At 35.3% G+C, this 15,121-nt stretch overlaps 1 protein-coding gene across 3 annotated transcripts in view; it reads left to right on the top strand.

Moving 5' to 3' along the window:
* Positions 1-14,060, top strand: part of TOLLIP (toll interacting protein) — a 29,339-nt gene extending 15,279 nt beyond the window's left edge. For 2 of the 3 annotated variants that reach the window (XM_065636973.1, XM_065636975.1), the window contains exons 5-7: positions 813-903; positions 4,775-4,795; positions 10,616-14,060. In XM_065636973.1, coding sequence (XP_065493045.1) covers positions 813-903; positions 4,775-4,795; positions 10,616-10,830 — 327 coding nt within the window. In that variant the 3' untranslated portion in view covers positions 10,831-14,060. The remainder of the gene's footprint in view (positions 1-812; positions 904-4,774; positions 4,796-10,615) is intronic. The other variant, XM_065636974.1, reaches the window with a different exon arrangement.
* The last annotated feature ends 1,061 nt before the right edge of the window (positions 14,061-15,121 follow it).

The raw sequence follows: 15,121 nt of genomic DNA, 5'->3' as shown, positions 1-15,121 counted from the left end.
CTGTCACTTTTGCCTTAAAAAGCTGTTGGATAGCATGTGCAGCCCTGAATGCCTCCTCCTATGCTTGTCCATCATCAAAAGTTCCAAGTTGCTGTTGAGTGCACAACTGGGAACAGATATTCCCTGCTGTTTGAAATTCACATTCTGCCCCACATCTGAACAGTTGTTCTGTTAGCCCTAGGATAAATGAGTTTGTAATTAATCTTTAAAACTGTCTACCCATGAATGTAGTGTACATAGAACCTGACCTTTTAATTTTTTCCAGGATCAAACTGAACAAGAATTTTGGTAGTAAAAGGGAATGGAGTTAAACTGATATTTTGTTTAAAGTACTGGTTTACCTAAAAAATAGATTTGAACTAAAATTTGCTTCTAGGAGCAGTATACTGCTTCTAATAAAATTCAGGTTTGTACTAAGATTTCAGTAACAGTGAATATGTTGTATATTTAGTAAGAATAAGGCGTGGAAGCTGATCAAACCTGTATTTTAGAATACGGGTTTGTCTTCAGTAACAAAATTTCAGTGACAAAAATTTATCAAATTGTTGCAAAAGACTAGTTTGACATGATGTATTTGTATTGATTTATGGGCAAGTTAATTGCCATTTAAAAGGATGGTAGTTTAGTTAATTTACCTGAGATTTTGCTTAATATATAAATCAGCACTTAATATAGTCATATTGTAATATTGAACATGGATTTGCAATGTGACGGTTTGTTTGCAAATACTGTTTTAATTGCTGGTTTAGGGTTTTTTTTTTTCTATTTCTTGAGTAGTTTACTCTGTTCTAATCTTTTGGTTTTGTGCGAAGTCTTTGCCAGCTGCCATGATGATGCAGCCCCAGCCAGTGGTCCTGATGCCCACTGTATATCAGCAAGGAGTTGGATATGTGCCTATAGCAGGTATGTTTTCTCTACTTGAAGACTCTTAACACTTTCAGGTGAAGGGTTTTGCAGAAATAACTACCAAATTTCTCCTGTTTTTCAGAATGTAAAAGAAGCTATACATTATTTTGTCCTTAACCATTTTTCCTGTGATACGTTTTTGGGAAGAGTGACTGAACTAAGTGTAGTCTGTTTTCAGTCTTGTACCCTGTTTAAGGGAGCTGTGTGGGTTTGATTAAATGGATTCAGATGACTGTCAAGTTAAAACAAGTAGCTCGAAAACTTCTCTTTTTGAATATTTATTTTAGACTTAGGTCACTGAATAAATATATAGCGGGTTGTACTCTAATGTGTGCTTATTTAAAGGATGGCAATCCATGAGTGAAACTCCTCAGATTTCAGAAAATGCACTGAATGACTTGTGTTGTCACAACTGCAGCTTACATAGCCTGCTAAGGGATTGACTCTTCTGTGGTCTTTGAAGATGCTTTTGAAACATGCTACACAGCATGTGAAGTGTGTAGCACAGTGAATGAAAAACGTTAGGGAGCTCTGAGATAGTTACGTAAATATATCAAGAAGAGCTAAAGCAGGTTTTGTCAGTTCTCTTGAACTGTGCAAAGTTTTGTAAACTTAGGTTTTCTAATTTTTGTATCAAAGATGAAAAGTTTAAACTATGTAAATACGCTTGAATTTGCCCTACTTAGATAACTGATAAGTAAAAGTTCAATTGGGTTGTTCGCATGTTTCACTTACAGCTCTAAAAAGCTCCAGTTTGTTGTATGGACATTTATTCAGTAATATGTGCACTTTTTTAGGGAAAATAAGATAGAAATTTATATATTTTCAATTTCTTTGCATACAGGTGTGAGAGTGATAGAGTGTGTGGGACACAATTGCAGTGTTAAGGGATGACACAAGAGAGCAATATATTATTTTTTTTAAAGATTCAATTCCCAATTGAATAAAATTTCATTCTCTATAAAATCAAACCTCCTCAAGAGAAGACTGAGGGTGTAACTGGAAGAATGATACCTCCTGTTTCATTTTTATAGAGTACAGTTATAGCAAAACATGGAAAAGTCTAGTTACATACTTTATTCCATGATGAAAGCATGCAGTCTGTTTCATTTAAAGTGCTTTTATCTCTATAGCTTAATTCTCAGGATTTAAGTCTTGCTTCCTTTTTCAATGAACTAGTTTTGACTTTGTGTGCATCCTGAAGTGTGATTCCATTGTTGTAATCCAGACTTCTGTGTAGATTTTGTGTGTTTGAATTAGATGCCATATGTGTTTTGCTTATAATTTCATCGTATCCGTATATACTGAAGCAGTTAGTGAACGTCGAACATAGTTATCTTGTGTATGGTTAAAAGCAAAACAGTAGCAAGCGTGGTACATATGGCAATGTCATAGAAGTTGCTGTAGAATTTCTTGAGCAGGTCAAAATGAGAATATTTGTGTTGTAAAATTACTGTGCCAGCCAGAATACAAACAGTAGAAATGAAAAAGAGACTAGTTTCAGGTATAATTGAAACTAGACATAGAACTGAACAGATGAAAGTGATACTAGACCTTTGAAGTTGAAAAACAGACAGAGTGGTATATCTTGGTGTTCTGTAAATTCTGTATTTATCTTGAGAATATTTTCAGTAATAATTATTAGATCTACTTGGACAAATTATAGTAATGCCTACCATTTTAGCATATGATAATTTGACTTTATGTAACTATTTTGTTGAGCCGTATGTTGAGCATTGCCCTTCTGCAAAGGTCCATCATGTTTGTTTTAATTACTGCTATGGTAATCTTCTGTAGTAAAAAAATCTTCCAGATTCTATTACTTGTATTTTTAAGGTGTCACAAAGTCCTACCCCTCAATTTGAACTTTTCCTTTGTTCTGGGAAAGCTCGAATGTACTTTCTTGACCTTATACCAAACATATTACAAGCCATCTTTGACCTATTTTTGATTTTTTTTTTTTTTTTAAAACATTACCATGATTTGTCTCTGCTGTTGTAGAATTTCTGTGGGCACCATCAAAATTTCTCAAAGCATTGTGAGTTTTAGAGCTTTTGCCTATTTGCTAATCAATGACCCACTCTTAATAATTAGATGTATGGTTAAGTTTGGACTTTGAAAGTGACTTGACTTCAGAATACTCCTACTGTTACATACATTTGATTGTATGGCTTAATAAAAATAATTTCAAATTATAAAAGGAACCAATAATGTGTCTTGGAAGGCATGGAGACTTGTCAGAATGTTTTCTGTACACTGAACTAGGTCTTCCTCCTGGATTCTGTGAACTCTTTCAGAAAGGTGCATGCAAACTACTGGCCTTCCCTGCCCAGCTAGATTGATTGTATCTTCTGGGGAAACTCTGTTTGTATACTTTCTTTGGAACGCTGTCCAGGGTTTTTTCCTCTTTTTGATACTACTTCAAGAAAGGCAATGGTAGCACATCAATATGCTCCACAGGAATATATTTACCCTCTTCCCATCTTCTTAGTTCAGGTTTTTTTACTATCCAGTTAAACGAGTGTAGTCTATAAGCAAGTTCTATTTGTGTCCTTTGGACGAGTGGAAGAGCAGCACTGAATAGTTTATTACATCTGAAATAGAGGAGGCTCTGCTCTTGGGCAAGACTGTTAGAATCTAAGTCTTATCTATGATGGAAATACAGTGGGTGGACTAAAATGCTTATCCAGACAGTTTAACAGTTACTTGTTAACTGTCCAAAATAATTGTGCTGTAAAGAGAGATGGTGTTAAGTCAAATGTAGTTGTGTCACGAAGGCCAAGCTGTGTTTTCTGTGATAAAAAAATTCTGTGCAAAACTAACCTTCCAATTAAGGTCAAAGCAACTCATTTCTCTCATGTTTATCTTATCATACACGCTGAGGTAAATACTAGTAGCAAGCAGCTAGTCACTGTGGTAAGCAGATGAAGCTTGAAATGCCAACACAACTAACGCTGTTTTCCCCATATTTCATTGAAATGGCCATAGAATATTCTTGCACCATGTTAATTAATTCCCAGAGTTTTAAAAACTAAAAACTTCTGACAATAGTGCTAGTTGCTACAAACTATAGTTGCCATAGATATGTTTACGGATTGGGGTTGGGAAAATTTGAACTTGTGAATCCTATTGCTGTTCTAAAAGTTGAGTTTATCTACCGTCTCCTCCTGTTTCATTTTCTAAAGATTACTTGTAGAATATTGTGGTATAGTAGATGCTTACAGTCCAAGCTGATCTTCTTGCTAGTGTATCAAAGACAGTAAGCTTAAAAAAGTTACTTCAGTAAGTGAGCTATATTTCTTATCAGCAAGTATTGATGGGATAAGTAGGAAATCAATTTGTACATAACTTATAAACACCTGTGTAAAGAGTAGGTCAAAACCCTATGTGTTTCAGGGCCCTGTCAGACTCCAGAACATTATTTTTCATTGAGGCAAAGTTTTGTGTATATGTACGTTACTCCTTTAGGTGTCTGTATTGAGTTTCATGAACTAACTTGTGATTTTTTTGGCATTTGTTCAGAAAACCATGGATTTATGTTGTCTTTGTGGGCTTTAAAATATAATGCTTGCTGCAAACACCTAGTGGCTTACTTATTTTGAAAACATCTCCTCTAATTGTCACTTCTGTAAAAATAGCACATTTAGGAATCTTGGTCAGAGTGCTGGAGCAAATTAGTTGGGAGACTGAATCCTAGCAGCATTTAGTTTTTAATATTGGGCAGTTTAGTTTTTACCCAATTTTATCAGTTTTATCCAACTTTCACCTTTGGAAGCTAAATGATTCGTTTCCTTTTAAAAATAGATTAATATTTCTTTCCCATGTCTTATTCCTTTCCCCTTGCCCCTTCATTTTCACCTGTCTTTAGGGCTTGAGTACTTTGCTCTGGGTAAGTTTCCAAGTTCTTTTCTCACTCTCATGCTCATTGACTCAAGAGCCTTTGCATGAATTCATCTGAACAGCTTTATTACAGAAGACTGTATCACAAGGTATTGCCACTTGGATGTCACAGTAGAATAATTTAATGCACCTCCTGGAAATTTGCAAAGCCCCTCTAACCACTTGAAAAGTCTTTAAAGGCATCTACTTTGATTCAAGCTATGATGCTTAAAGTAATTGGTAGTAATGGTGTTGATGGATAAGATATGATGTTAATATTCTTCTGAAACTGTTGTATGTTAGTGAGCTATTCTAGGTGATAGTACTGGTTTCCTAGAAAAGAAACTTGAATCTTGCAGTTGTTCTGCTACTGCAAGGCTTGGGGAGAAGCAGGTAATGTCATGAGTTTTGTAAACTTCAAAGTGAAGAACTCAGTTGTGCAATGACATCGAGAAGACAGCCTGCCAATTGCCTTCTGTTAGTCTTCAAATAAGGCTTTTTGAAAAAAAGATAACACCTTTTTTCATCTGTTTGTATCTTTCATGCACATCTGTTTTAGATCCATGTCAAGTTAAACATGCTACTAGAACTCTAAAGGCAAATTATGTGACAGGAAATAATTTTTCCTTCAATTAGACTACTATGACACCTTTGATTTTTGAATTGTGCAAAGATGTTGTGACATTCTTAACTCTCATAAAAGCGCTGATCTTCAATCAAGGATGTTCAGAAAATTCTAGAATTATTCCTTGTGAGATAAAATGTCATTCTTGATGCTCTGAATTTCAGAAAGATACTGTAAATAAAACTGATATGGTTGTTGCAACGTATTTAGTTTATTCAGAGCAGTGGAATTGTAGAATTTCTTTGTGGGTCCCTAAGCTTCACTTTTGTAGTAGTTTGCAAAGAAGCAACATTTAAAAGAAATGAGATCATGGCATGCATATTTTAGCTCTTTTTTTTCCTGAAGCAAATATTAAGACCTATTTGTGTATTTTTTTAAAAGGTGATACTGATTTCCACCTTTAAATGAGAGAATTCATGCTGGGAAGTTTCCTGAGTTTACCCTGAAAGGGTCTGTATGGGACAGAATAATAATGAGTTAAGAAATTAAATATAGAGCACTTGACTGAACAAGAAAACACAATAAAAAGTGTGTAATGCCTTGTGTGCAGTTAGAAAAAGTTAATTCTGCTTTGATGCTTCCATTGCTGCTTATAGCAATTGACTTGCTATTGTACGTACTCGTTTCGTGTATTGGAATGTCACTGCTTATGCCAGCGTGTTTACCATTGCCATTTCACTGAATTGGAAAACAGTGCTCCGTTTTCCTAACACTTACCTGAGATATGGGAGCAATACAGGAGCGTGCGGTTCCATTGATAGTGGATTCTGCTGTGGTTTAGTTTCAGTTTTTACCTGTTAGTGAAATAAGGTGTTTAATATGTAAACCAGCTTTTTATGGAACTTTGATAATTTTGAAGTTTATTATAACTTTCTCTAATGACTGCATATATATACGTATATTTGCTAAATTGTAGTGTGTAGTTCTCTAAGTTTTTGCTTATGTCTTGCTTACTGCTTTGTACATCAGAAGATATGGATACTTTCAGCCTGAGTGCAGAACAAAACAAAAAACCAAGGAACTCTTTACATTGGTATTTGTATAACTTGAATGTTGAGTTTCGTTAAAAGTAAGCATTTATCATAGAGGTGTTTATTAAAAGTGCCTGTGATACTAACTTCCATTTGCATACAGTATAGCTGTAGACAGCATAAACTAATTCTAGAACTGTAAGAGCTGAGAAAATTGATTTTGAAAATCATTAGTGAAAAACACTATCAAATTTCTTGTCTCTAAAACTGAATATTTAGATTGAAAATACTTCTTGAATACTGCTTGTGCAGATGTCTGGCTGTCTGGCTTCATAATTAGCTTGTGATGAAGCAGTAAGAAAAACTGTGTGGTGGTCTTGATTTTTTTTTTTTTTTTTTTGGACACTGACAAGACATCGAAACTTAATTGGTGAACTGTAGGATACTGTGGTACATGAGAACTGAGCCTCATGTTTCACTTGGATTAATATTTTAAACAGACCTCTCTTATGGACAGTTCGTACACAATTTGGGCTGATAATTGGACAATCTTAGGGTGCTGATGACTTACTGAAGAATATTAGGAAGCTTGTGTTAGAAGTAGAACTTCTATTGCTCAGTTCTTGCAACTTTTAGTTTTTGAGGCCATACATCTTTGCTCACCTCTTGTAGGAAGCAGGAGGAATGAGTTGAGGCTTGTTGAAGCCAAAGAAGAGGCAGTCTGAAATGCTGTTGGATATGATTAGTGGATAAAGTGTATTTGCAGTGTTGGTGAGGACTGCGCAGTGGTTTGCCTGTAGGGTGCACTCATGGTCCGATTTGCCATATGTTTGAGCACGTAGTGCCAGACAGAATTCCAGGGACCATGATCCAGATGGCATAAGAAGCTCTAGAGCTAAAGTTAGGTTGTCATGGAAGAGGCAATTTATATATCCTTGGTAGTGGTGTGATGCAGATGACTAGGCAGAGATATGGTTCCAGTGTATAGGTAATAAATTTATGGCGAGAGGGACATTTCTGCCAGCACGAACTTTTAAAGCATCTAGTTTCCTTTTTTGATTCTAATAAAACTTAAGATGATTACAAGGGGAATTTTAGAATCAAAATTGGAGGCCATTGATAAGTGTGGAGGTAATTATAATTCAATAATGCATCCCTTCATATAGGGCAGAAGTCCAAGGTGAGGAAAGAAATAGCAAAGAGTACATTAGGAAAAATGTTTATAATGCACGCAGTCAAACTGTATTCAATTACAGGACCTTGCCAGCCACAGTTGATGTAAGTTAAGGTGGGTTTAGCTGATACAACCTTCAAGGTGAATTTTAATATAGCATTTTTAAAGCTGATAGAAAAAAAGGTTATCACTGAGATGCTAAAATATCTGTACAAGTTAGAGTAAGCATAGGCATTTCTGGTGAAATAGTGACAGGCTAAAGAAAATCTAGAAGAGACAAAGTAAGTATTGAAATTGCTCTTTGCCCTTTTTTTTAGGAGATCTTAAGTCTGAATAGTAGTAGAATGATATAGTTGCAATATGTTTGATCAGTTCAGTACTTTAGTCGTTATGCTCAGAGTTGAAGCTGCAAGGAGGCACTTGAAAATTATGTCAGTTGTAGATCTGCTTTATGTTATTTTGCTTTTTGAGCAGTTAGTCAGACCTCAATAGAAGAGAAGCAGCTTTTTATTTACTCTGGAGTAATATATGAAATCTGGTTTAAAAAGTATCATATTTTGTAATGATGCAAATAGTTCAGTCTTCGTTTAACGTAAAGAGAAGTAATTAAGGTCACAAGAAAGCAAGCTAAACGGGAACTAAAACCTGTGTAAAAAAAAGTTGTTACCTACTCATAGTAAACAAACAAACAAAACAAACAAACAAAAAAGGCAGCACTCGGGGAATCCTAAAAAAATCTCTGCAGTAAAATGATAAAGTAGGTTTCTGCCAAAAATTGGTAGGTCTGCCCAGATGAGGGGGTGTGAGAGAATTAAATTGTATCTAAATCTAAACTGGTTATATGGTTGCGTAACAAAGCTTTTGAAGAGCAAACGTGTAAGGAATTGAGAACTATTTATTTTAAAGCAGCAGATAACCCAGAATCATTCAGGTAATTGAGTGTAAAGATACAAATATGGAAGTGAGTACAAAATAATGCAGTTGGAACGGGAGACCATAATGGCAGGAGGAAGAAGGTGTTTGTTTTTGTCTTTGTTAGGAATGAGTGCTTTTTTTAATGAGAAGGAGCCTAAGATTGTAATTTTAAATTTTAACAACAATTGTTAAGGTGATCAGTAAGAAAATGCAGGTAAGATAACATTTATTCCCAGTCTTGTATTTTGGATTTTTTTTTTTTTTTACCACATGCAGAATGTAACCTATTGCTTAATTAGATTTGCTTTCAGAGGACTGGAGGATAGCAAACTGATTTTTTTTTTTTAAGAACAGTTCTGAAGCAACTGTTTTTCCTGTTGCATAAACTGATTAAAACTTGCAGAGATTAGAACGAGATGATTTAAAACAGCTAGCTAACTAGGTAAACTTTTGGAGGAGGTGACGTTATGTAGGGAAAGTTTATACCTTACAGGTTATAGGTATATGAGTATGTGGGTAAGAATGATGTGATCTGTGTATATCACCTTGTTAGCTGCATTTTGAAAATGTTATTTGCTAAGGACTCTTCCTGTCACATGATATTCTGATATGATAAAGGTCCTCTTGTGGTTTAACTACTTTGGAAAGCTCATGAACAGATAAAAATAAACGATGAGTTATCCTCTAATGGATAGATTTGGTGGGGTGCATCAAATTTTTTAAAAAAAACTAATTGAGGGAAGGGGACTAATAGACAAGTAGTCCAAACAAAAGATCTTAGCAGTTTTCTAAGCCTCCCTGACTGCAGCAGATTGCATAATGATCTCATGGGAAGTGGGAAATAAAATCACATATTAAGGCTGGCATTAAAGTATTATGTGTAAAGAAAAATATTAACGAATACATATTTGGTGATGATTTCTTGGGTTAGTCATTACTACACATAAGGATCCTTGAACTACTATAGACTATTCTGTGAAAATACCAGATGAATAATGTTTGAAACGGTGCATAAAATGCTTGAAAGCAAATAGAGAACAAATAAAAAAACTTTATCATGCTGCTGTATGAAGCAGTGCCGTGTTTGCATCTAGATGCAGGTAGCTTTCCTTGCCCTACCTTGGAAACAATACAGCAAAAGTGGAAAAGTAACACACAAAGGTGTGGGACTAAGATAATCAGGGGTCTGGAACTACTTGGAGAAGAAGCGAAACGCACCATTTTCAGAAGTGATAATAAAAGATTTTAGATGTGTACTATAGCTGGTTTCAGTTTTGTAAAAACAAATGATAGTTTTCTCAGAGAAAAAAAAAGCTTAATTAAATGCTAAAAATGTCAAGTGATGAAAAGGGACTTCTGTCTAGTAATTGCTTTTAACAGGAATTAGAAAACTCATTTTCTAAAACTGTCTTTATAAACTGTCAGTGCTTTAATTTTACACAGACATACAAGGAATTAATGAAAAATGTCAGATTAATTTTGTCCTCTGGCAGAGGAGTGGGGCAAAACAGTGTGTACCCCTATAGGCACAAGAGGAATTGGTCTTTTGCCAAATTGTGACTTTGCAGGCTGAACTGGATGGAACATTAAACCAGGGAAAAAAAGTTTGCTTTAAATTTGCTTATGAGTGTGGTCCAGTCTCTGAGTGGACCTAAGTACTTTGCTTTCTTTTGAATGCAATGGAAGTTGCATTTCTTGAATTTCTAAATATCTGTTATGTATATTGCTGATGTAAAACCATCTTTTTCATCACACTATAAATACACTATGAACTAAAACATGATAGGAGCAGGGAGAAAAAAAGAACACGCACCTTTCTGTGGTGCACCTAGTGATTCATGTCTAAACTTGGTTAATGCAAGTTGTACCTAATTTTGAGCTGTACGTGTTGCTGTAGTTTACCACTTCTGAACATAACTTTGGTGGAAAACCTGTTCCAGAAAAATATATTCTGATTGCAACACTCTAGGTATAATCTTTTTTTTTCTGGAATGCACATTTAAAAAAATGCTGAAGTTGCTGAGTTGGGGAGAGTCATGAGCCACTTTCTTCAAAATAATTGGCTTTTTTTTTTTTTCCTCTCCACTCATGTATGGTTGTGTTTTCTTTGTTTGTTGTTTTTTCTTCTGTTTTTTTTGCCTGCAGGGATGCCTGCAGTCTGTAATCCAGGCGTGGTACCAGTGGCAATACCACCTCCTGCCGTCAATCCTCAGCACCTGTGTAACGAAGAGGACATGAAATCTATCCAGGACATGTTTCCTAACATGGACAGGGAAGTAATCCGCTCAGTGCTAGAAGCTCAGAGGGGGAACAAGGATGCAGCTATCAACTCCTTGCTTCAGATGACTGAAGAATCATAGATCCCCACTTCCTGCATAGTCCCTGTCCTCGATGCCACTTACTTTTACTTGCCAAGCCAGGGATTTAGCTAGAGGAAGAAATTCCCAACAGCTTTCTGTTAGCACATCCTCTGTGAAAGATTATACTTTCCCCCCGCCCCCCCCCTTTCTTGGACATTTGGATCTTTTTCATTTTCTTTCTCAATCTGTACATACTCAGTTTAGCTTATGTCCTACAATATAGCATTGAAGCATCTTTACTATCAGCTGTGCCCTGTGTGGCTATATTCTAATGGAGTGGGGAGTAATGCTGCTTTTTTTTTCTTTCTCTCTTTTCATAAACTTATTCTTAAAAAGTAACTCTATGCAGTACAGGATTTACTACTGTTTATTAGACTGAAAAAAAGAAATTCCATGGAGGGTTTATTCTTTAAATATAACTGATTTGTTAAAGTATTAAGGTTTCATCAAGCAGCCTATTTCTGCCAGAAATTAAAAGAAAGACTCTTACCTTGTCCAGTGGTTTTTAGTTACTGCTGTGATATATTCAGTTGTTTCTGATTGAAGATTTTTGATTTAATAAGCTAAATTTCTTAAGCTGTGCTGTTGGTATTTGTAACAAGCATCTTATATTGAATCTATTCAGCGGGCACCAAAGCAATATGTTATCTGGTGTGTTTTGGGGGCTTTATCCTCCCATATAGTATTGTTATGTATCTGTAAAATCTTAACAAAACTTTTAACTTGTACAGTATGTATTGCTGCAGCAGAGAACAGGACTGAGCTCTAATGTACTCCCACAGTTAATTGCACGCTAACTACTACTCAGATAAGAGCAGAAGGAAAGATATTTATTCCTGGGAAATTACTAAAACTGTAAAGAATTAAAAGAAGCAGAAATCTGTGATCTGGTTATAAGGCTTCTGTCTTTAAACTTGTAGTTCAGCAAAATTACCATTTTGTATTAGTGGAAAAACTGTTGTATTTTTTCCTGTAATCTGAAATAAGCATGAAAAGTAGCTTCAGAATCTTCGAATGGCATTATGAGTTGCTCAGTGACTCATTCGACTACGGTTGCTGTAGTCAATTTATTATTATTTGATGCAGATGGAAAGAAATTCTTTCCGTGAGAAAATTTAACATATCTGAGTTGGTCTGATCCTCAGAGGAGGCTGCAGGTTCCTTGTGTTTATTGTTAGTGTTATTTTTTTCAGATAACAGTTCGTTTTGGAGCTGCAGAATATTACAGTATGCACCGGTTATGCCTGTTGGATAAATTTCTGCGGTGTCTGTTTTTGTAGATGGTAAAGTAATGCACTTTAAATAGTATGCACCAATTTATTTTTCCAGGAATGTGCAATGTTGCTGTTTTATCTTTCTAATGCTTGATTTCAAGTACTTTCTACAATAGCCATAGACCTTTATATTTTCAAGACTTGGAATGAATGTACACTTGAAATCTGGGCTCTTGAGTGATTCATGAGAACATTAAAGCCGGGTTTTGAATAGGGAAAAGGGACCCATATTCTCTTCTTCCCCATGCTTTGTTTCATGTCCCATGCTTAAAATATTTTCTCTATCTACTGAAAAACTGATTTTATTCCCTCCCCTTCCCCACCACCTACATTCAAGAAGCCTTTAGGTAGCACTGGCAGTAGAGCATGAATTTTTTTAAAAATCAGACTGAAACTTTTAAAATACAGCACCAGAAATCATCCCAGTTTCTAACCTTTTAAAGCTGTCTTTTCATAATGCATGATTTTAAGTTTTGTTGTGAATTTCTTAGCATCTTTAAATTTACTGTTGAAAGCATAAGTGTCTTTATATATCCTTCAGCTGGCTTTTCAATAATGAGATTCAAGGCTATAGTTTCCATGTGCTTTAGTTGTGGAGTCACCACATTTTTGTTTTCTAAAATAAAACGGGTGTTCTTCAAGAGACTAGTCTTGCCCCTTCCCTACATTCATGGTAAACTTTGTGACTGGGTGGGTGTAGAGGCATTTGGTATTTATAGCACAGTGATTTGTGACATCGTTACCCAAAATGATAAATCTTGGTAAGGATTTAATGCTTAGATATTTCCAGGAAGATTCCCTTCCTCTAACTTTTACAAAGATAACATGGATTGCTAGGGATGGAATAATTCAGGGAAAATGTACGTATTTACATTTTTATATTAAAACATTGGGATCCATAGTACAGCTTTTTATAAAAGCAAGTGGTCATGGTTCAACTTAATGGCGGGTAAATCGTATTGCATCCTATCACAGCTCAATTTCAAGCCCCAAATAAACACCTTTCAATCCTAACCACCAGGAGGGATAAGTGCAAATACACGGTTAGCCAGGTTTATTCATAAACTAAACTCTGGGCCTCTGAGGGAGGCTCCTGTTCTTAGAATTTTTTCATTTGTTTTTTCTAGGCAAATGTTATGCAAAACAGGGTAGATGTATGAGTTGAAGGTGGGATATGTAGGAGCAGTATGGCCAGTAGATGGATTTCAGCATGTTGCAATATACTTAAATATTGATTTGGGATTTTTTTGGTCTTGATTTAATTGAGCATTATAGCTGAAACTCTTATGTCAAGACAGTCTACTTTAGTTAAAAAGAACGAAACACTCATCGTAAGCCTGCTCAACTTTTCAGCATACATATCCTCTCAATCAAACTGTTCATTGCCAGTTTTGAATTGGAGAAAAATCAAAAAAGGCAGGGAGTGTGTAGTTATTCTAGGGTCTGTGAAATTTAGGTATTGGAACTGAAAGTCGTTTCTTGATTTAAAACAAAGAAATTCTCACTTATTATGATTGTAGCTTTTGACAAAATGATAATGGGATAATACTGTGTTTGCTGCTCTTCTACTCAACAGCTTCAAGCAGCTTGGAGCCAAAACCAGCTATATAAGACTGGCATCTGCTAAAAGTTAGTGTTCTTAGTACTAGTTTGAGTCCTGCTAGTAACCTAAACTTGCTAAAGGTAGGAACATTTTTTGTCTAGCTAGATCCTTGCTACCTTCTTCTCTACTGCTCTTTGCATCTGCTAATGGTACTGAATGTGTTTTGTTTTGTTTTTTCCCTTAAAAATGTTATTGCTTGTTTGGTTGATGTGTAATACTGTACAGAGGATGTTTTTTGCTGTAATAATTCTGAAGACATTGTTTCTCTGTATTGAGTTCCGGTGTCCAAATGTGTTTCTTGCACTCTAAAGTACATTAACTTTTTCATTCTAATTTAATAAATGTATCATCTAAATGAAAGTGTTTTATGTCTCTGGAGAGCACCACAATTTGAATCTTTGTAGACTGATCTAGAATTCAAGTATCAGTTACTGTCTTTTATTCAGTGTTGCACGTTAATTAACAAGTAACACTGGTTCTTAATATGATTATCTGATGGGACTAGTACAGTACACACTCAAAAGCTTTTTAAGCGTTCATCTCTAGATTTCTTTTCTAACTCTTCTAGGTGCTACTTTCTCAAGAAAATGTTATAGTACTGCAGGTCTAGAAGACAGAATGAGGCAGTAGTTGCATTGTTCAAAGGATGATGTTGGGCAAAGGAGGAGAGAGGAACAGTGTGTGGGATGTAGGAAATGTTCTGCGGTGTGAGGGAATTGAGAACTCTGTAGGTGAGAGTGGTCTCCAAGTAAAGAGTTATTAAATAGACCTTGTTATGTGCAATTTTAGCTAAAATAACAGCTGGCTTTATCTGCTAATATGTAATTAATGAATTTTAAAGATTTGGTTTACACAGGATCTCTCTTTAATTCAGTCATTGCCTACAAAGCCACCCTTTTTCTCATTTAACAGCATTGCTATGCTCAGCTCAGTGATGATTAATCAACTGCGAGTCTGTAGTATTAGTGTATTATCAAGCTAACATTTTTGGGGTTTACTGTCCAGTGTATAGTGTGTTGTTTTTTTAATCAGGAATTAATTTTTGAAAAAATTATAGTTGAGAGGAATCTTTCAGAACCAAATTTTCCGTTATTTGTTTCCTTAATGTGCTTAGTACCTATTGTGAAACAAACTTATATTCAAATTGTGCTTTCTTTGGGCCCTTCAGTGTCAATTTCTATCCTAATTTATGTTCTAAAGCTTGCAGTTTACTTCCATGTTTCTCCAGTGTACTGTGAGAGATGAGATAAGTTACAATTACTTTACTCAAACAAATGTTTATTAGCTTTTTCATTTCAATGCTAATCAACCAGTCATGATGTGTGGATATATAAAGAGAAATCAGTGTATTTTGAATTATTAAAACGTTTAAGTACCTCAATAAGGGTAGGACCTCTAGGAAGAAATGCAAATA

The sequence above is a fragment of the Caloenas nicobarica genome, chromosome 5 (genome assembly GCF_036013445.1).
Source record: "Caloenas nicobarica isolate bCalNic1 chromosome 5, bCalNic1.hap1, whole genome shotgun sequence".
NCBI classification, from domain to species: Eukaryota; Metazoa; Chordata; class Aves; order Columbiformes; family Columbidae; genus Caloenas; species Caloenas nicobarica.
The sequence above is the reverse complement of the archived record's forward strand: the minus strand, read 5'-3'. Positions and strand labels throughout refer to the sequence as shown.